This window comes from Paramisgurnus dabryanus, chromosome 4 (assembly GCF_030506205.2).
Source record: "Paramisgurnus dabryanus chromosome 4, PD_genome_1.1, whole genome shotgun sequence".
NCBI classification, from domain to species: Eukaryota; Metazoa; Chordata; class Actinopteri; order Cypriniformes; family Cobitidae; genus Paramisgurnus; species Paramisgurnus dabryanus.
The window spans coordinates 23,929,579-23,952,956 of record NC_133340.1 but is presented as its reverse complement, the minus strand read 5'-3'; the positions used below and the strand labels follow the sequence as shown (position 1 = coordinate 23,952,956).

General features: G+C 38.0%; 1 protein-coding gene across 1 annotated transcript in view; it reads left to right on the top strand.

The window, feature by feature from the left end:
• Positions 1-17,067, top strand: part of LOC135786267 (uncharacterized) — a 57,686-nt gene extending 40,619 nt beyond the window's left edge. The window contains exons 27-45 of the mRNA XM_073814598.1: positions 69-226; positions 3,399-3,727; positions 5,825-6,104; positions 6,192-6,317; positions 7,047-7,141; positions 7,365-7,405; positions 8,065-8,347; positions 9,152-9,213; positions 9,309-9,466; positions 11,217-11,308; positions 11,857-11,863; positions 12,099-12,235; positions 13,702-13,771; positions 13,842-14,158; positions 14,963-15,024; positions 15,120-15,277; positions 15,540-15,622; positions 16,550-16,915; positions 17,014-17,067. Of these exons, the coding sequence (XP_073670699.1) occupies positions 69-226; positions 3,399-3,727; positions 5,825-6,104; positions 6,192-6,317; positions 7,047-7,141; positions 7,365-7,405; positions 8,065-8,347; positions 9,152-9,213; positions 9,309-9,466; positions 11,217-11,308; positions 11,857-11,863; positions 12,099-12,235; positions 13,702-13,771; positions 13,842-14,158; positions 14,963-15,024; positions 15,120-15,277; positions 15,540-15,622; positions 16,550-16,915; positions 17,014-17,067 (2,878 nt within the window). The remainder of the gene's footprint in view (positions 1-68; positions 227-3,398; positions 3,728-5,824; positions 6,105-6,191; positions 6,318-7,046; positions 7,142-7,364; positions 7,406-8,064; positions 8,348-9,151; positions 9,214-9,308; positions 9,467-11,216; positions 11,309-11,856; positions 11,864-12,098; positions 12,236-13,701; positions 13,772-13,841; positions 14,159-14,962; positions 15,025-15,119; positions 15,278-15,539; positions 15,623-16,549; positions 16,916-17,013) is intronic.
• Positions 17,068-23,378: the final 6,311 nt, after the last annotated feature.

Genomic DNA, 23,378 nt, shown 5'->3' with positions numbered 1-23,378 from the left:
TGTACATGATTTTGGATGGAGAGATTTAAAAAAATGTATTTTAATAAACTGACACTTGTATATTACAGGTCTGGGTCAATAATCACTTCAACACAATTAGCTTTCGACTACACACAACAGTACCCAACCACTCAAGAAGTCAAAAACGATCTTGTAAATGCAGCGGAAACAGGAGGAGCCAGTGTGCTGGAAATAATTCCTAACTCAATCACAGTCAACAGTTCAGGTAAACATATTTTTTTAAATTATACTGCATTACTATTTTTTTAATTTGTTATAGTATTGTCTAACTATTTTTATGTAGATAATGTGACAAAACTTGAACATAGAACATAATGTAAAACATATAGCTTATATACCTCCAGTATAACAGAAATGAGGATAGGACACACAAAGTCAACACACTGTCTGAATTAATGCAGTTTATACTTCTCTGTATATTTCACATTGTTTTGTTTTTTCCATCTAATTTGCCAATTTCTTAACAGTTACAGATGTTACTGAAACAACCACCATAACATCACCACAATCAACAGTGTCTATATCTGCATCAACTGCTCCATCTTCAACTGTAACTGAAAGTTCAACTGTTAATATAGCACCAACATCTACAACATTATCATCAACAACCACAACAAATTTTACTGAAACAACCACCACTAATGCAGCTAATAGCATAACATCACCACAATCAACAGTGTTTATCTCTGCATCAACTTCCCCATCTTCAACTGTAACTGAAAGTTCAACTGTTAGTACAGGACCAACATCGACAACACTATCCTCAATTACCACAACAAATGTTACTGAAACAACCACCACTAATGCAGCTAATACCATAACATCACCACAATCAACAGTGTCTATCACTGCATCAACTGCTCCATCTTCAACTGTAACTGAAAGTTCAACTGTTAGTACAGCACCAACATCTACAACATTATCATCAACAACCACAACAAATGTTACTGAAACAACCACCACCAATGCAGCTAATACCATAACATCACCACAATCAACAGTGTCTATCTCTGCATCAACTGCTCCATCTTCAACTGTAACTGAAAGTTCAACTGTTAGTACAGGACCAACATCGACAACACCATCCTCAATTACCACAACAAATGTTACTGAAACAACCACCACTAATGCAGCTAATACCATAACATCACCACAATCAACAGTGTCTATCTCTGCATCAACTGCTCCATCTTCAAATGTAACTGAAAGTTCAACTGTTAGTACAGCACCTACATCTACAACATTATCACCAACAACCACAACAAATGTTACTGAAACAACCACCACTAATGCAGCTAATACCATAACATCACCACAATCAACAGTGTCTATCTCTGCATCAACTGCTCCATCTTCAACTGTAACTGAAAGTTCAACTGTTAATACAGCACCAACATCTACAACATTATCATCAACAACCACGACAAATTTTACTGAAACAACCACCACTAATGCAGCTAATAGCATAACATCACCACAATCAACAGTGTTTGTCTCTGCATCAACTTCCCCATCTTCAACTGTTACCGAAAGTTCAACTGTTAGTACAGCACCTACATCTACAACATTATCATCAACAACCACAACAAATGTTACTGAAACAACCACCTTAATATCACCACAATCAACAGTGTCTACCTCTGCATCAACTGCTCCTTCTTCAACAGCAACTGAAAGTTCAACTGTTAATACAGCACTGACATCTACAACACCATCCTCAACAACCACAACAAATGTTACTGAAACAACCACCATAACATCACCACAATCAACAGTGTTTATCTCTGCATCAAATTCCCCATCTTCAACTGTAACTGAAAGTTCAACTGTTAGTACAGCACCTACATCTACAACATTATCATCAACAACCACAACAAATGTTACTGAAACAACCACCACCAATGCAGCTAATAGCATAACATCACCACAATCAACAGTGTCTATCTCTGCATCAACTGCTCCATCTTCAACTGCAACTGAAAGTTCAACTGTTAGTACAGCACATACATCTGCAACATTATCATCAACAACCACAACAAATGTTACTGAAACAACCACCACCAATGCAGCTAATACCATAACATCACCACAATCAACAGTGTCTATCTCTGCATCAACTGCTCCATCTTCAACTGCAACTGAAAGTTCAACTGTTAGTACAGCACATATATCTGCAACATTATCATCAACAACCACAACAAATGTTACTGAAACAACCACCACCAATGCAGCTAATACCATAACATCACCACAATCAACAGTGTCTATCTCTGCATCAACTGCTCCATCTTCAACTGTAACTGAAAGTTCAACTGTTAGTACAGCACCAACATCTACAACATTATCATCAACAACCACAACAAATGTTACTGAAACAACCACCATTACATCACCACAATCAACAGTGTCTATCTCTGCATCAACTGCTCCTTCTTCAACTGTAACCGAAAGTTCAACTGTTAGTACAGCACCTACATCTACAACATTATCATCAACAACCACAACAAATGTTACTGAAACAACCACCACCAATGCAGCTAATACCATAACATCACCACATTCAACAGTGTCTACCTCTGCATCAACTGTTCCATCTTCAACTGTAACTGAAAGTTCAACTGTTAGTACAGGACCAACATCGACAACACCATCCTCAATTACCACAACAAATGTTACTGAAACAACCACCATAACATCACCACAATCAACATTGTCTATCTCAGCATCAACTGATCCATCTTCAACTGCAACTGAAAGTTCAACTGTTAGTACAGCACCTACATCTACAACATTATCATCAACAACCACGACAAATGTTACTGAAACAACCACCACTAATGCAGCTAATAGCATAACATCACCACAATCAACAGTGTTTACCTCTGCATCAACTGCTCCTTCTTCAACAGCAACTGAAAGTTCAACTGTTAATACAGCACCGACATCTACAACACCATCCTCAACAACCACAACAAATGTTACTGAAACAACCACCATAACATCACCACAATTAACAGTGTCTACCTCTGCATCAACTGCTCCATCTTCAACTGTAACTGAAAGTTTAACTGTTAGTACAGCACCTACATCTACAACAGTATCATCAACAACCACAACAAATGTTACTGAATCAACCACCACTAATGCAGCTAATAGCATAACATCACCACAATCAACAGTGTCTACCTCTGCATCAACTGCTCCATCTTCAACTGTAACTGAAAGTTCAACTGTTAGTACAGCACATACATCTGCAACACCATCCTCAATTACCACAACAAATGTTACTGAAACATCCACCACTAATAGAGCTAATACCATAACATCACCACAATCAACAGTGTCTATCTCTGCATCAACTGCTCCTTCTTCAATAGTTAGTTTAATAGTTAGTACTGCTGTAACACCATCCTCAATCACCAGAACAAATGTGGCTGAAGCATCCACCACTAATGGAAGTAATACCACAACACCAACAACTCTGAAATCAGCCACTTCCTCCTCAAATTCAATTGTTATCGCAGGCACAACATCCAAAACAACAACAACAACATCCACCCCAACTAGAGCAACTACAACTACTACTGCACCACCAGCTCAGGTGTTGACATATCTGGTGTTTAGCTCAAATGCAACGTTTACAAATGACCTCTCCAATTCAAGCTCTGATGGCTTCAAGGCAAGAGCTAAGCTTGTAAAAGACATGGTAAGTCAAGATCCACAGTTTAAAAGGGAGACAATGATAAAATCATACTCAAACACAGTGGCAGCTGGTGACTTCATTTTCGAGGGCAAACAAAAAAGGGTAAATATGCCGGTTCGGCGTTTAAAGTTCGGCACTGCAAAAGACGAGCACTAATCACTTCAATCTAGCTTGTGTTCATAAAGAAAAACAATTAAATTATTGCAAAGTGGAATTTAAAAAATTGATTTGAATCCTTATTATCCTTACCCTGGAGTTAATTCACCCTTCGCCTATGCATCTATGCCATATGCTTTATAAAGTTGGGCAATAAATTGGACTGTGAGTGGCCATTGATATTTTAACAAACCAACGATAATTCTTTTCACTTCGCTCCGCTCACATACTCTGGCAGGCACGTATTTTAAAATGACGCATAATGTCCATGGTTCACATGACGCAACAAACACATATTTTGACATGATGAGTCACATACTTGACACTCTGAACACATATTTTTAAATCATAACACTCTTAAGAGAAGTTACTGGCCGCCACTGCTCAAACCCCTAAAGGAGCAGTTCACCCAAAAATTAGAAAATTCTTAAGAAGTTTCTACCCTCCCTAGTACTTTAATAAAAATGTCTCTACTACTCTATATTTCCTTACATATTTGGCAACATGTTGAAGCTCTAAAAAGCACATACGTCCATCATATAACCATCATCCTTTTTTGGTGAACTATTCCTCAAAGAGAAGAGACAGCAATTACTGAATTAGAGATGCCAATACATTACATTTAGTGACCATATTTGTTGTTTGTTACAGCTTGAACCAATCTACAGAAGCAAGTATCCTGCCTTCATCAGTTTAATTGTCTTGAGCTTTAGGTAAATATAGAATATTGAGATCCCTATTGTACATGATTTTGGATGGAGAGATTTAAAAAAATGTATTTTAATAAACTGACACTTGTATATTACAGGTCTGGGTCAATAATCACTTCAACACAATTAGCTTTCGACTACACACAACAGTACCCAACCACTCAAGAAGTCAAAAACGATCTTGTAAATGCAGCGGAAACAGGAGGAGCCAGTGTGCTGGAAATAATTCCTAACTCAATCACAGTCAACAGTTCAGGTAAACATATTTTTTTAAATTATACTGCATTACTATTTTTTTAATTTGTTATAGTATTGTCTAACTATTTTTATGTAGATAATGTGACAAAACTTGAACATAGAACATAATGTAAAACATATAGCTTATATACCTCCAGTATAACAGAAATGAGGATAGGACACACAAAGTCAACACACTGTCTGAATTAATGCAGTTTATACTTCTCTGTATATTTCACATTGTTTTGTTTTTTCCATCTAATTTGCCAATTTCTTAACAGTTACAGATGTTACTGAAACAACCACCATAACATCACCACAATCAACAGTGTCTATATCTGCATCAACTGCTCCATCTTCAACTGTAACTGAAAGTTCAACTGTTAATATAGCACCAACATCTACAACATTATCATCAACAACCACAACAAATTTTACTGAAACAACCACCACTAATGCAGCTAATAGCATAACATCACCACAATCAACAGTGTTTATCTCTGCATCAACTTCCCCATCTTCAACTGTAACTGAAAGTTCAACTGTTAGTACAGGACCAACATCGACAACACTATCCTCAATTACCACAACAAATGTTACTGAAACAACCACCACTAATGCAGCTAATACCATAACATCACCACAATCAACAGTGTCTATCACTGCATCAACTGCTCCATCTTCAACTGTAACTGAAAGTTCAACTGTTAGTACAGCACCAACATCTACAACATTATCATCAACAACCACAACAAATGTTACTGAAACAACCACCACCAATGCAGCTAATACCATAACATCACCACAATCAACAGTGTCTATCTCTGCATCAACTGCTCCATCTTCAACTGTAACTGAAAGTTCAACTGTTAGTACAGGACCAACATCGACAACACCATCCTCAATTACCACAACAAATGTTACTGAAACAACCACCACTAATGCAGCTAATACCATAACATCACCACAATCAACAGTGTCTATCTCTGCATCAACTGCTCCATCTTCAAATGTAACTGAAAGTTCAACTGTTAGTACAGCACCTACATCTACAACATTATCACCAACAACCACAACAAATGTTACTGAAACAACCACCACTAATGCAGCTAATACCATAACATCACCACAATCAACAGTGTCTATTTCTGCATCAACTGCTCCATCTTCAACTGTAACTGAAAGTTCAACTGTTAATACAGCACCAACATCTACAACATTATCATCAACAACCACGACAAATTTTACTGAAACAACCACCACTAATGCAGCTAATAGCATAACATCACCACAATCAACAGTGTTTGTCTCTGCATCAACTTCCCCATCTTCAACTATTACCGAAAGTTCAACTGTTAGTACAGCACCTACATCTACAACATTATCATCAACAACCACAACAAATGTTACTGAAACAACCACCTTAATATCACCACAATCAACAGTGTCTACCTCTGCATCAACTGCTCCTTCTTCAACAGCAACTGAAAGTTCAACTGTTAATACAGCACTGACATCTACAACACCATCCTCAACAACCACAACAAATGTTACTGAAACAACCACCATAACATCACCACAATCAACAGTGTTTATCTCTGCATCAAATTCACCATCTTCAACTGTAACTGAAAGTTCAACTGTTAGTACAGCACCTACATCTACAACATTATCATCAACAACCACAACACATGTTACTGAAACAACCACCACCAATGCAGCTAATAGCATAACATCACCACAATCAACAGTGTCTATCTCTGCATCAACTGCTCCATCTTCAACTGCAACTGAAAGTTCAACTGTTAGTACAGCACATACATCTGCAACATTATCATCAACAACCACAACAAATGTTACTGAAACAACCACCACCAATGCAGCTAATACCATAACATCACCACAATCAACAGTGTCTATCTCTGCATCAACTGCTCCATCTTCAACTGCAACTGAAAGTTCAACTGTTAGTACAGCACATATATCTGCAACATTATCATCAACAACCACAACAAATGTTACTGAAACAACCACCACCAATGCAGCTAATACCATAACATCACCACAATCAACAGTGTCTATCTCTGCATCAACTGCTCCATCTTCAACTGTAACTGAAAGTTCAACTGTTAGTACAGCACCAACATCTACAACATTATCATCAACAACCACAACAAATGTTACTGAAACAACCACCATTACATCACCACAATCAACAGTGTCTATCTCTGCATCAACTGCTCCTTCTTCAACTGTAACCGAAAGTTCAACTGTTAGTACAGCACCTACATCTACAACATTATCATCAACAACCACAACAAATGTTACTGAAACAACCACCACCAATGCAGCTAATACCATAACATCACCACATTCAACAGTGTCTACCTCTGCATCAACTGTTCCATCTTCAACTGTAACTGAAAGTTCAACTGTTAGTACAGGACCAACATCGACAACACCATCCTCAATTACCACAACAAATGTTACTGAAACAACCACCATAACATCACCACAATCAACATTGTCTATCTCAGCATCAACTGATCCATCTTCAACTGCAACTGAAAGTTCAACTGTTAGTACAGCACCTACATCTACAACATTATCATCAACAACCACGACAAATGTTACTGAAACAACCACCACTAATGCAGCTAATAGCATAACATCACCACAATCAACAGTGTTTACCTCTGCATCAACTGCTCCTTCTTCAACAGCCACTGAAAGTTCAACTGTTAATACAGCACCGACATCTACAACACCATCCTCAACAACCACAACAAATGTTACTGAAACAACCACCATAACATCACCACAATTAACAGTGTCTACCTCTGCATCAACTGCTCCATCTTCAACTGTAACTGAAAGTTTAACTGTTAGTACAGCACCTACATCTACAACAGTATCATCAACAACCACAACAAATGTTACTGAATCAACCACCACTAATGCAGCTAATAGCATAACATCACCACAATCAACAGTGTCTACCTCTGCATCAACTGCTCCATCTTCAACTGTAACTGAAAGTTCAACTGTTAGTACAGCACATACATCTGCAACACCATCCTCAATTACCACAACAAATGTTACTGAAACATCCACCACTAATAGAGCTAATACCATAACATCACCACAATCAACAGTGTCTATCTCTGCATCAACTGCTCCTTCTTCAATAGTTAGTTTAATAGTTAGTACTGCTGTAACACCATCCTCAATCACCAGAACAAATGTGGCTGAAGCATCCACCACTAATGGAAGTAATACCACAACACCAACAACTCTGAAATCAGCCACTTCCTCCTCAAATTCAATTGTTATCGCAGGCACAACATCCAAAACAACAACAACAACATCCACCCCAACTAGAGCAACTACAACTACTACTGCACCACCAGCTCAGGTGTTGACATATCTGGTGTTTAGCTCAAATGCAACGTTTACAAATGACCTCTCCAATTCAAGCTCTGATGGCTTCAAGGCAAGAGCTAAGCTTGTAAAAGACATGGTAAGTCAAGATCCACAGTTTAAAAGGGAGACAATGATAAAATCATACTCAAACACAGTGGCAGCTGGTGACTTCATTTTCGAGGGCAAACAAAAAAGGGTAAATATGCCGGTTCGGCGTTTAAAGTTCGGCACTGCAAAAGACGAGCACTAATCACTTCAATCTAGCTTGTGTTCATAAAGAAAAACAATTAAATTATTGCAAAGTGGAATTTAAAAAATTGATTTGAATCCTTATTATCCTTACCCTGGAGTTAATTCACCCTTCGCCTATGCATCTATGCCATATGCTTTATAAAGTTGGGCAATAAATTGGACTGTGAGTGGCCATTGATATTTTAACAAACCAACGATAATTCTTTTCACTTCGCTCCGCTCACATACTCTGGCAGGCACGTATTTTAAAATGACGCATAATGTCCATGGTTCACATGACGCAACAAACACATATTTTGACATGATGAGTCACATACTTGACACTCTGAACACATATTTTTAAATCATAACACTCTTAAGAGAAGTTACTGGCCGCCACTGCTCAAACCCCTAAAGGAGCAGTTCACCCAAAAATTAGAAAATTCTTAAGAAGTTTCTACCCTCCCTAGTACTTTAATAAAAATGTCTCTACTACTCTATATTTCCTTACATATTTGGCAACATGTTGAAGCTCTAAAAAGCACATACGTCCATCATAAAACCATCATCCTTTTTTGGTGAACTATTCCTCAAAGAGAAGAGACAGCAATTACTGAATTAGAGATGCCAATACATTATATTTAGTGACCATATTTGTTGTTTGTTACAGCTTGAACCAATCTACAGAAGCAAGTATCCTGCCTTCATCAGTTTAATTGTCTTGAGCTTTAGGTAAATATAGAATATTGAGATCCCTATTGTACATGATTTTGGATGGAGAGATTTAAAAAAATTTATTTTAATAAACTGACACTTGTATATTACAGGTCTGGGTCAATAATCACTTCAACACAATTAGCTTTCGACTACACACAACAGTACCCAACCACTCAAGAAGTCAAAAACGATCTTGTAAATGCAGCGGAAACAGGAGGAGCCAGTGTGCTGGAAATAATTCCTAACTCAATCACAGTCAACAGTTCAGGTAAACATATTTTTTTTAATTATACTGCATTACTATTTTTTTTATTTGTTATAGTGTTGTCTAACTATTTTTATGTAGATAATGTGACAAAACTTGAACATAGAACATAATGTAAAACATATAGCTTATATACCTCCAGTATAACAGAAATGAGGATAGGACACACAAAGTCAACACACTGTCTGAATTAATGCAGTTTATACTTCTCTGTATATTTCACATTGTTTTGTTTTTTCCATCTAATTTGCCATTTTCTTAACAGTTACAGATGTTACTGAAACAACCACCATAACATCACCACAATCAACAGTGTCTATATCTGCATCAACTGCTCCATCTTCAACTGTAACTGAAAGTTCAACTGTTAATACAGCACCAACATCTACAACATTATCATCAACAACCACAACAAATTTTACTGAAACAACCACCACTAATGCAGCTAATAGCATAACATCACCACAATCAACAGTGTTTATCTCTGCATCAACTTCCCCATCTTCAACTGTAACTGAAAGTTCAACTGTTAGTACAGGACCAACATCGACAACACCATCCTCAATTACCACAACAAATGTTACTGAAACAACCACCACTAATGCAGCTAATACCATAACATCACCACAATCAACAGTGTCTATCTCTGCATCAACTGCTCCATCTTCAACTGTAACTGAAAGTTCAACTGTTAGTACAGCACCAACATCAACAACATTATCATCAACAACCACAACAAATGTTACTGAAACAACCACCACCAATGCAGCTAATACCATAACATCACCACAATCAACAGTGTCTATCTCTGCATCAACTGCTCCATCTTCAACTGTAACTGAAAGTTCAACTGTTAGTACAGGACCAACATCGACAACACCATCCTCAATTACCACAACAAATGTTACTGAAACAACCACCACTAATGCAGCTAATACCATAACATCACCACAATCAACAGTGTCTATCTCTGCATCAACTGCTCCATCTTCAAATGTAACTGAAAGTTCAACTGTTAATACAGCACCAACATCTACAACATTATCATCAACAACCACGACAAATTTTACTGAAACAACCACCACTAATGCAGCTAATAGCATAACATCACCACAATCAACAGTGTTTGTCTCTGCATCAACTTCCCCATCTTCAACTGTTACCGAAAGTTCAACTGTTAGTACAGCACCTACATCTACAACATTATCATCAACAACCACAACAAATGTTACTGAAACAACCACCTTAATATCACCACAATCAACAGTGTCTACCTCTGCATCAACTGCTCCTTCTTCAACAGCAACTGAAAGTTCAACTGTTAATACAGCACCGACATCTACAACACCATCCTCAACAACCACAACAAATGTTACTGAAACAACCACCATAACATCACCACAATTAACAGTGTCTACCTCTGCATCAACTGCTCCATCTTCAACTGTAACTGAAAGTTCAACTGTTAGTACAGCACCAACATCTACAACATTATCATCAACAACCACAACAAATGTTACTGAAACAACCACCACCAATGCAGCTAATAGCATAACATCACCACAATCAACAGTGTTTGTCTCTGCATCAACTTCCCCATCTTCAACTGTTACCGAAAGTTCAACTGTTAGTACAGCACCTACATCTACAACATTATCATCAACAACCACAACAAATGTTACTGAAACAACCACCTTAATATCACCACAATCAACAGTGTCTACCTCTGCATCAACTGCTCCTTCTTCAACAGCAACTGAAAGTTCAACTGTTAATACAGCACCGACATCTACAACACCATCCTCAACAACCACAACAAATGTTACTGAAACAACCACCATAACATCACCACAATCAACAGTGTCTATCTCTGCATCAACTGCTCCATCTTCAACTGTAACTGAAAGTTCAACTGTTAGTACAGGACCAACATCGACAACACCATCCTCAATTACCACAACAAATGTTACTGAAACAACCACCACTAATGCAGCTAATACCATAACATCACCACAATCAACAGTGTCTATCTCTGCATCAACTGCTCCATCTTCAAATGTAACTGAAAGTTCAACTGTTAGTACAGCACCTACATCTACAACATTATCACCAACAACCACAACAAATGTTACTGAAACAACCACCACTAATGCAGCTAATACCATAACATCACCACAATCAACAGTGTCTATTTCTGCATCAACTGCTCCATCTTCAACTGTAACTGAAAGTTCAACTGTTAATACAGCACCAACATCTACAACATTATCATCAACAACCACGACAAATTTTACTGAAACAACCACCACTAATGCAGCTAATAGCATAACATCACCACAATCAACAGTGTTTGTCTCTGCATCAACTTCCCCATCTTCAACTGTTACCGAAAGTTCAACTGTTAGTACAGCACCTACATCTACAACATTATCATCAACAACCACAACAAATGTTACTGAAACAACCACCTTAATATCACCACAATCAACAGTGTCTACCTCTGCATCAACTGCTCCTTCTTCAACAGCAACTGAAAGTTCAACTGTTAATACAGCACTGACATCTACAACACCATCCTCAACAACCACAACAAATGTTACTGAAACAACCACCATAACATCACCACAATTAACAGTGTCTACCTCTGCATCAACTGCTCCATCTTCAACTGTAACTGAAAGTTCAACTGTTAGTACAGCACCAACATCTACAACACCATCCTCAACAACCACAACAAATGTTACTGAAACAACCACCATAACATCACCACAATCAACAGTGTCTATCTCTGCATCAACTGCTCCATCTTCAACTATAACTGAAAGTTCAACTGTTAGTACAGCACCTACATCTACAACACCATCCTCACTTACCACAACAAATGTTACGGAAACAACCACCACTAATGCAGCTAATACCATAACATCACCACAATCAACAGTGTTTATCTCTGCATCAACTTCCCAATCTTCAACTGTAACTGAAAGTTCAACTGTTAGTACAGCACCTACATCTACAACATTATCATCAACAACCACAACAAATGTTACTGAAACAACCACCATAACATCACCACAATCAACAGTGTTTATCTCTGCATCAACTTCCCCATCTTCAACTGTAACTGAAAGTTCAACTGTTAGTACAGGACCAACATCGACAACACCATCCTCAATTACCACAACAAATGTTACTGAAACAACCACCATAACATCACCACAATCAACAGTGTTTATCTCTGCATCAACTGCTCCATCTTCAACTGTAACTGAAAGTTCAACTGTTAGTACAGCACCTACATCTACAACATTATCATCAACATCCACGACAAATTTTACTGAAACAACCACCAATGCAGCTAATACCATAACATCACCACAATCAACAGTGTCTATTTCTGCATCCACTTCCCCATCTTCAACTGTTACTGAAAGTTCAACTGTTAGTACAGCACCTACATCTACAACATTATCATCAACAACCACAACAAATGTTACTGAAACAACCACCACCAATGCAGCTAATACCATAACATCACCACAATCAACAGTGTCTACCTCTGCATCAACTGCTCCATCTTCAACTGTAACTGAAAGTTCAACTGTTAGTACAGGACCAACATCGACAACACCATCCTCAATTACCACAACAAATGTTACTGAAACAACCACCATAACATCACCACAATCAACAGTGTCTATCTCAGCATCAACTGATCCATCTTCAACTGCAACTGAAAGTTCAACTGTTAGTACAGCACCTACATCTACAACATTATCATCAACAACCACGACAAATGTTACTGAAACAACCACCACTAATGCAGCTAATACCATAACATCACCACAATCAACAGTGTTTATCTCTGCATCAACTTCCCCATCTTCAACTGTAACTGAAAGTTCAACTGTTAGTACAGCACCTACATCTACAACATTATCATCAACAACCACAACAAATGTTACTGAAACAACCACCACTAAGGCAGCTAATACCATAACATCACCACAATCAACAGTGTCTATCTCTGCATCAACTGCTCCATCTTCAACTGTAACTGAAAGTTCAACTGTTAGTACCGCAGCAACATCTACAACACCATTGTCAATAACCACAAAAAATATTGATGAAACAACTACCACTAATGATGCTAATACGATAACAGCACCACAATCAACAGGGTCTACCTTTATTTCAATTTCTCCCTCTTCAACTGCTTTTAAAATTTTAACTGCCAGTACAGCTGCAGCATCTACATCATCATCCTCAATAACCACAACCACTGCTGCAGGAATAATCACCAACAATGTAGGTGGTACCACAATAGCAACACACTCAACAGGGACTATCCTTGCATCAACTGCTCCTTCTTCAATAGTTAGTTTAATAGTTAGTTCTGCTGTAACACCATCCTCAACCACCACAACAAACGTGGCTGAAGCATCCACCACTAATGGACCACCAACAACTCCGAAATCAGCCACTTCCTCCTCAACTTCAATTGTTATCGCAGGCACAACATCCAAAACAACAACAACAACATCCACCCCAACTAGAGCAACTACAACTACTACTGCACCACCAGCTCAGGTGTTGACATATCTGGTGTTTAGCTCAAATGCAACGTTTACAAATGACCTATCCAATTCAAGCTCTGATGGCTTCAAGGCAAGAGCTAAGCTTGTAAAAGACATGGTAAGTCAAGATCCACAGTTTAAAAGGGAGACACTGATAAAATCATACTCAAACACAGTGGCAGCTGGTGACTTCATTTTAAAGGGCAAACAATACAGGGTAAATATGCCGGTTCGGCGTTTAAAGTTCGGCACTGCAAAAGACGAGCACCAATCACTTCAATCTAGCTTGTGTTCATAAAGAAAAACAATTAAAATATTGAAAAGTGGAATTTAAAAAATTGATTTGAATCCTTATTATCCTTACCTGGAGTTAATTCACCCTTCGCCTACGCATCTATGCCATATGCTTTATAAAGTTGGGCAATAAATTGGACTGTGAGTGGCCATTGATATTTTAACAAACCAACGATAATTCTTTTCACTTCGCTCCGCTCACATACTCTGGCAGGCACGTATTTTAAAATGACGCATAATGTCCATGGTTCACATGACGCAACAAACACATATTTTGACATGATGAGTCACATACTTGACACTCTGAACACATATTTTTAAATCATGCCACTCTTAAGAGAAGTTACTGGCCGCCACTGCTCAAACCCCTAAAGGAGCAGTTCACCCAAAAATTAGAAAATTCTTAAGAAGTTTCTACCCTCCCTAGTACTTTAATAAAAATGTCTCTTACTACTCTATATTTCCTTACATATTTGGCAACATGTTGAAGCTCTAAAAAGCACATACATCCATCATAAAACCATCATCCTTTTTTGGTGAACTATTCCTCAAAGAGAAGAGACAGCAATTACTGAATTAGAGATGCCAATACATTATATTTAGTGACTATATTTGTTGTTTGTTACAGCTTGAACCAATCTACAGAAGCAAGTATCCTGCCTTCATCAGTTTAATTGTCTTGAGCTTTAGGTAAATATAGAATATTGAGATCCCTATTGTACATGGTTTTGGATGGAGAGATTTAAAAAAATGTATTTTAATAAACTGACACTTGTATATTACAGGTCTGGGTCAATAATCACTGCAACACAATTAGCTTTCGACTACACACAACAGTACCCAACCACTCAAGAAGTCAAAAACGATCTTGTAAATGCAGCGGAAACAGGAGGAGCCAGTGTGCTGGAAATAATTCCTAACTCAATCACAGTCAACAGATCAGGTAAACATATTTTTTTAAATTATACTGCATTACTATTTTTTTTATTTGTTATAGTATTGTCTAACTATTTTTATGTAGATAATGTGACAAAACTTGAACATAGAACATAATGTAAAACATATAGCTTATATACCTCCAGTATAACAGAAATGAGGATAGGACACAGATAGTCAACACACTGTCTGAATTAATGCAGTTTATACTTCTCTGTATATTTCACATTGTTTTGTTTTTTCCATCTAATTTGCCATTTTCTTAACAGTTACAGATGTTACTGAAACAACCACCATAACATCACAACAATCAACAGTGTCTATATCTGCATCAACTGCTCCATCTTCAACTGTAACTGAAAGTTCAACTGTTAATACAGCACCAACATCTACAACATTATCATCAACAACCACAACAAATGTTACTGAAACAACCACCAGAACATCACCACAATCAACAGTGTCTATCTCTGCATCAACTGCTCCATCTTCAACTGTAACTGAAAGTTCAACTGTTAGTACAGCACCAACATCTACAACATTATCATCAACAACCACAACAAATGTTACTGAAACAACCACCACCAATGCAGCTAATAGCATAACATCACCACAATCAACAGTGTTTGTCTCTGCATCAACTTCCCCATCTTCAACTGTTACCGAAAGTTCAACTGTTAGTACAGCACCTACATCTACAACATTATCATCAACAACCACAACAAATGTTACTGAAACAACCACCTTAATATCACCACAATCAACAGTGTCTACCTCTGCATCAACTGCTCCTTCTTCAACAGCAACTGAAAGTTCAACTGTTAATACAGCACCGACATCTACAACACCATCCTCAACAACCACAACAAATGTTACTGAAACAACCACCATAACATCACCACAATCAACAGTGTCTATCTCTGCATCAACTGCTCCATCTTCAACTGTAACTGAAAGTTCAACTGTTAGTACAGGACCAACATCGACAACACCATCCTCAATTACCACAACAAATGTTACTGAAACAACCACCACTAATGCAGCTAATACCATAACATCACCACAATCAACAGTGTCTATCTCTGCATCAACTGCTCCATCTTCAAATGTAACTGAAAGTTCAACTGTTAGTACAGCACCTACATCTACAACATTATCACCAACAACCACAACAAATGTTACTGAAACAACCACCACTAATGCAGCTAATACCATAACATCACCACAATCAACAGTGTCTATTTCTGCATCAACTGCTCCATCTTCAACTGTAACTGAAAGTTCAACTGTTAATACAGCACCAACATCTACAACATTATCATCAACAACCACGACAAATTTTACTGAAACAACCACCACTAATGCAGCTAATAGCATAACATCACCACAATCAACAGTGTTTGTCTCTGCATCAACTTCCCCATCTTCAACTGTTACCGAAAGTTCAACTGTTAGTACAGCACCTACATCTACAACATTATCATCAACAACCACAACAAATGTTACTGAAACAACCACCTTAATATCACCACAATCAACAGTGTCTACCTCTGCATCAACTGCTCCTTCTTCAACAGCAACTGAAAGTTCAACTGTTAATACAGCACTGACATCTACAACACCATCCTCAACAACCACAACAAATGTTACTGAAACAACCACCATAACATCACCACAATTAACAGTGTCTACCTCTGCATCAACTGCTCCATCTTCAACTGTAACTGAAAGTTCAACTGTTAGTACAGCACCAACATCTACAACACCATCCTCAACAACCACAACAAATGTTACTGAAACAACCACCATAACATCACCACAATTAACAGTGTCTACCTCTGCATCAACTTCCCCATCTTCAACTGTAACTGAAAGTTCAACTGTTAGTACAGCACCTACATCTACAACATTATCATCAACAACCACAACAAATGTTACTGAAACAACCACCACTAAGGCAGCTAATACCATAACATCACCACAATCAACAGTGTCTATCTCTGCATCAACTGCTCCATCTTCAACTGTAACTGAAAGTTCAACTGTTAGTACCGCAGCAACATCTACAACACCATTGTCAATAACCACAAAAAATATTGATGAAACAACTACCACTAATGATGCTAATACGATAACAGCACCACAATCAACAGGGTCTACCTTTATTTCAATTTCTCCCTCTTCAACTGCTTTTAAAATTTTAACTGCCAGTACAGCTGCAGCATCTACATCATCATCCTCAATAACCACAACCACTGCTGCAGGAATAATCACCAACAATGTAGGTGGTACCACAATAGCAACACACTCAACAGGGACTATCCTTGCATCAACTGCTCCTTCTTCAATAGTTAGTTTAATAGTTAGTTCTGCTGTAACACCATCCTCAACCACCACAACAAACGTGGCTGAAGCATCCACCACTAATGGACCACCAACAACTCCGAAATCAGCCACTTCCTCCTCAACTTCAATTGTTATCGCAGGCACAACATCCAAAACAACAACAACAACATCCACCCCAACTAGAGCAACTACAACTACTACTGCACCACCAGCTCAGGTGTTGACATATCTGGTGTTTAGCTCAAATGCAACGTTTACAAATGACCTATCCAATTCAAGCTCTGATGGCTTCAAGGCAAGAGCTAAGCTTGTAAAAGACATGGTAAGTCAAGATCCACAGTTTAAAAGGGAGACACTGATAAAATCATACTCAAACACAGTGGCAGCTGGTGACTTCATTTTAAAGGGCAAACAATACAGGGTAAATATGCCGGTTCGGCGTTTAAAGTTCGGCACTGCAAAAGACGAGCACCAATCACTTCAATCTAGCTTGTGTTCATAAAGAAAAACAATTAAAATATTGAAAAGTGGAATTTAAAAAATTGATTTGAATCCTTATTATCCTTACCTGGAGTTAATTCACCCTTCGCCTACGCATCTATGCCATATGCTTTATAAAGTTGGGCAATAAATTGGACTGTGAGTGGCCATTGATATTTTAACAAACCAACGATAATTCTTTTCACTTCGCTCCGCTCACATACTCTGGCAGGCACGTATTTTAAAATGACGCATAATGTCCATGGTTCACATGACGCAACAAACACATATTTTGACATGATGAGTCACATACTTGACACTCTGAACACATATTTTTAAATCATGCCACTCTTAAGAGAAGTTACTGGCCGCCACTGCTCAAACCCCTAAAGGAGCAGTTCACCCAAAAATTAGAAAATTCTTAAGAAGTTTCTACCCTCCCTAGTACTTTAATAAAAATGTCTCTTACTACTCTATATTTCCTTACATATTTGGCAACATGTTGAAGCTCTAAAAAGCACATACATCCATCATAAAACCATCATCCTTTTTTGGTGAACTATTCCTCAAAGAGAAGAGACAGCAATTACTGAATTAGAGATGCCAATACATTATATTTAGTGACTATATTTGTTGTTTGTTACAGCTTGAACCAATCTACAGAAGCAAGTATCCTGCCTTCATCAGTTTAATTGTCTTGAGCTTTAGGTAAATATAGAATATTGAGATCCCTATTGTACATGGTTTTGGATGGAGAGATTTAAAAAAATGTATTTTAATAAACTGACACTTGTATATTACAGGTCTGGGTCAATAATCACTGCAACACAATTAGCTTTCGACTACACACAACAGTACCCAACCACTCAAGAAGTCAAAAACGATCTTGTAAATGCAGCGGAAACAGGAGGAGCCAGTGTGCTGGAAATAATTCCTAACTCAATCACAGTCAACAGATCAGGTAAACATATTTTTTTAAATTATACTGCATTACTATTTTTTTTATTTGTTATAGTATTGTCTAACTATTTTTATGTAGATAATGTGACAAAACTTGAACATAGAACATAATGTAAAACATATAGCTTATATACCTCCAGTATAACAGAAATGAGGATAGGACACAGATAGTCAACACACTGTCTGAATTAATGCAGTTTATACTTCTCTGTATATTTCACATTGTTTTGTTTTTTCCATCTAATTTGCCATTTTCTTAACAGTTACAGATGTTACTGAAACAACCACCATAACATCACAACAATCAACAGTGTCTATATCTGCATCAACTGCTCCATCTTCAACTGTAACTGAAAGTTCAACTGTTAATACAGCACCAACATCTACAACATTATCATCAACAACCACAACAAATGTTACTGAAACAACCACCAGAACATCACCACAATCAACAGTGTCTATCTCTGCATCAACTGCTCCATCTTCAACTGTAACTGAAAGTTCAACTGTTAGTACAGCACCAACATCTACAACATTATCATCAACAACCACAACAAATGTTACTGAAACAACCACCACCAATGCAGCTAATAGCATAACATCACCACAATCAACAGTGTTTGTCTCTGCATCAACTTCCCCATCTTCAACTGTTACCGAAAGTTCAACTGTTAGTACAGCACCTACATCTACAACATTATCATCAACAACCACAACAAATGTTACTGAAACAACCACCTTAATATCACCACAATCAACAGTGTCTACCTCTGCATCAACTGCTCCTTCTTCAACAGCAACTGAAAGTTCAACTGTTAATACAGCACCGACATCTACAACACCATCCTCAACAACCACAACAAATGTTACTGAAACAACCACCATAACATCACCACAATCAACAGTGTCTATCTCTGCATCAACTGCTCCATCTTCAACTGTAACTGAAAGTTCAACTGTTAGTACAGGACCAACATCGACAACACCATCCTCAATTACCACAACAAATGTTACTGAAACAACCACCACTAATGCAGCTAATACCATAACATCACCACAATCAACAGTGTCTATCTCTGCATCAACTGCTCCATCTTCAAATGTAACTGAAAGTTCAACTGTTAGTACAGCACCTACATCTACAACATTATCACCAACAACCACAACAAATGTTACTGAAACAACCACCACTAATGCAGCTAATACCATAACATCACCACAATCAACAGTGTCTATTTCTGCATCAACTGCTCCATCTTCAACTGTAACTGAAAGTTCAACTGTTAATACAGCACCAACATCTACAACATTATCATCAACAACCACGACAAATTTTACTGAAACAACCACCACTAATGCAGCTAATAGCATAACATCACCACAATCAACAGTGTTTGTCTCTGCATCAACTTCCCCATCTTCAACTGTTACCGAAAGTTCAACTGTTAGTACAGCACCTACATCTACAACATTATCATCAACAACCACAACAAATGTTACTGAAACAACCACCTTAATATCACCACAATCAACAGTGTCTACCTCTGCATCAACTGCTCCTTCTTCAACAGCAACTGAAAGTTCAACTGTTAATACAGCACTGACATCTACAACACCATCCTCAACAACCACAACAAATGTTACTGAAACAACCACCATAACATCACCACAATTAACAGTGTCTACCTCTGCATCAACTGCTCCATCTTCAACTGTAACTGAAAGTTCAACTGTTAGTACAGCACCAACATCTACAACACCATCCTCAACAACCACAACAAATGTTACTGAAACAACCACCATAACATCACCACAATCAACAGTGTCTATCTCTGCATCAACTGCTCCATCTTCAACTATAACTGAAAGTTCAACTGTTAGTACAGCACCTACATCTACAACACCATCCTCACTTACCACAACAAATGTTACGGAAACAACCACCACTAATGCAGCTAATACCATAACATCACCACAATCAACAGTGTTTATCTCTGCATCAACTTCCCAATCTTCAACTGTAACTGAAAGTTCAACTGTTAGTACAGCACCTACATCTACAACATTATCATCAACAACCACAACAAATGTTACTGAAACAACCACCATAACATCACCACAATCAACAGTGTTTATCTCTGCATCAACTTCCCCATCTTCAACTGTAACTGAAAGTTCAACTGTTAGTACAGGACCAACATCGACAACACCATCCTCAATTACCACAACAAATGTTACTGAAACAACCACCATAACATCACCACAATCAACAGTGTTTATCTCTGCATCAACTGCTCCATCTTCAACTGTAACTGAAAGTTCAACTGTTAGTACAGCACCTACATCTACAACATTATCATCAACATCCACGACAAATTTTACTGAAACAACCACCAATGCAGCTAATACCATAACATCACCACAATCAACAGTGTCTATTTCTGCATCCACTTCCCCATCTTCAACTGTTACTGAAAGTTCAACTGTTAGTACAGCACCTACATCTACAACATTATCATCAACAACCACAACAAATGTTACTGAAACAACCACCACCAATGCAGCTAATACCATAACATCACCACAATCAACAGTGTCTACCTCTGCATCAACTGCTCCATCTTCAACTGTAACTGAAAGTTCAACTGTTAGTACAGGACCAACATCGACAACACCATCCTCAATTACCACAACAAATGTTACTGAAACAACCACCATAACATCACCACAATCAACAGTGTCTATCTCAGCATCAACTGATCCATCTTCAACTGCAACTGAAAGTTCAACTGTTAGTACAGCACCTACATCTACAACATTATCATCAACAACCACGACAAATGTTACTGAAACAACCACCACTAATGCAGCTAATACCATAACATCACCACAATCAACAGTGTTTATCTCTGCATCAACTTCCCCATCTTCAACTGTAACTGAAAGTTCAACTGTTAGTACAGCACCTACATCTACAACATTATCATCAACAACCACAACAAATGTTACTGAAACAACCACCACTAAGGCAGCTAATACCATAACATCACCACAATCAACAGTGTCTATCTCTGCATCAACTGCTCCATCTTCAACTGTAACTGAAAGTTCAACTGTTAGTACCGCAGCAACATCTACAACACCATTGTCAATAACCACAAAAAATATTGATGAAACAACTACCACTAATGATGCTAATACGATAACAGCACCACAATCAACAGGGTCTACCTTTATTTCAATTTCTCCCTCTTCAACTGCTTTTAAAATTTTAACTGCCAGTACAGCTGCAGCATCTACATCATCATCCTCAATAACCACAACCACTGCTGCAGGAATAATCACCAACAATGTAGGTGGTACCACAATAGCAACACACTCAACAGGGACTATCCTTGCATCAACTGCTCCTTCTTCAATAGTTAGTTTAATAGTTAGTTCTGCTGTAACACCATCCTCAACCACCACAACAAACGTGGCTGAAGCATCCACCACTAATGGACCACCAACAACTCCGAAATCAGCCACTTCCTCCTCAACTTCAATTGTTATCGCAGGCACAACATCCAAAACAACAACAACAACATCCACCCCAACTAGAGCAACTACAACTACTACTGCACCACCAGCTCAGGTGTTGACATATCTGGTGTTTAGCTCAAATGCAACGTTTACAAATGACCTATCCAATTCAAGCTCTGATGGCTTCAAGGCAAGAGCTAAGCTTGTAAAAGACATGGTAAGTCAAGATCCACAGTTTAAAAGGGAGACACTGATAAAATCATACTCAAACACAGTGGCAGCTGGTGACTTCATTTTAAAGGGCAAACAATACAGGGTAAATATGCCGGTTCGGCGTTTAAAGTTCGGCACTGCAAAAGACGAGCACCAATCACTTCAATCTAGCTTGTGTTCATAAAGAAAAACAATTAAAATATTGAAAAGTGGAATTTAAAAAATTGATTTGAATCCTTATTATCCTTACCTGGAGTTAATTCACCCTTCGCCTACGCATCTATGCCATATGCTTTATAAAGTTGGGCAATAAATTGGACTGTGAGTGGCCATTGATATTTTAACAAACCAACGATAATTCTTTTCACTTCGCTCCGCTCACATACTCTGGCAGGCACGTATTTTAAAATGACGCATAATGTCCATGGTTCACATGACGCAACAAACACATATTTTGACATGATGAGTCACATACTTGACACTCTGAACACATATTTTTAAATCATGCCACTCTTAAGAGAAGTTACTGGCCGCCACTGCTCAAACCCCTAAAGGAGCAGTTCACCCAAAAATTAGAAAATTCTTAA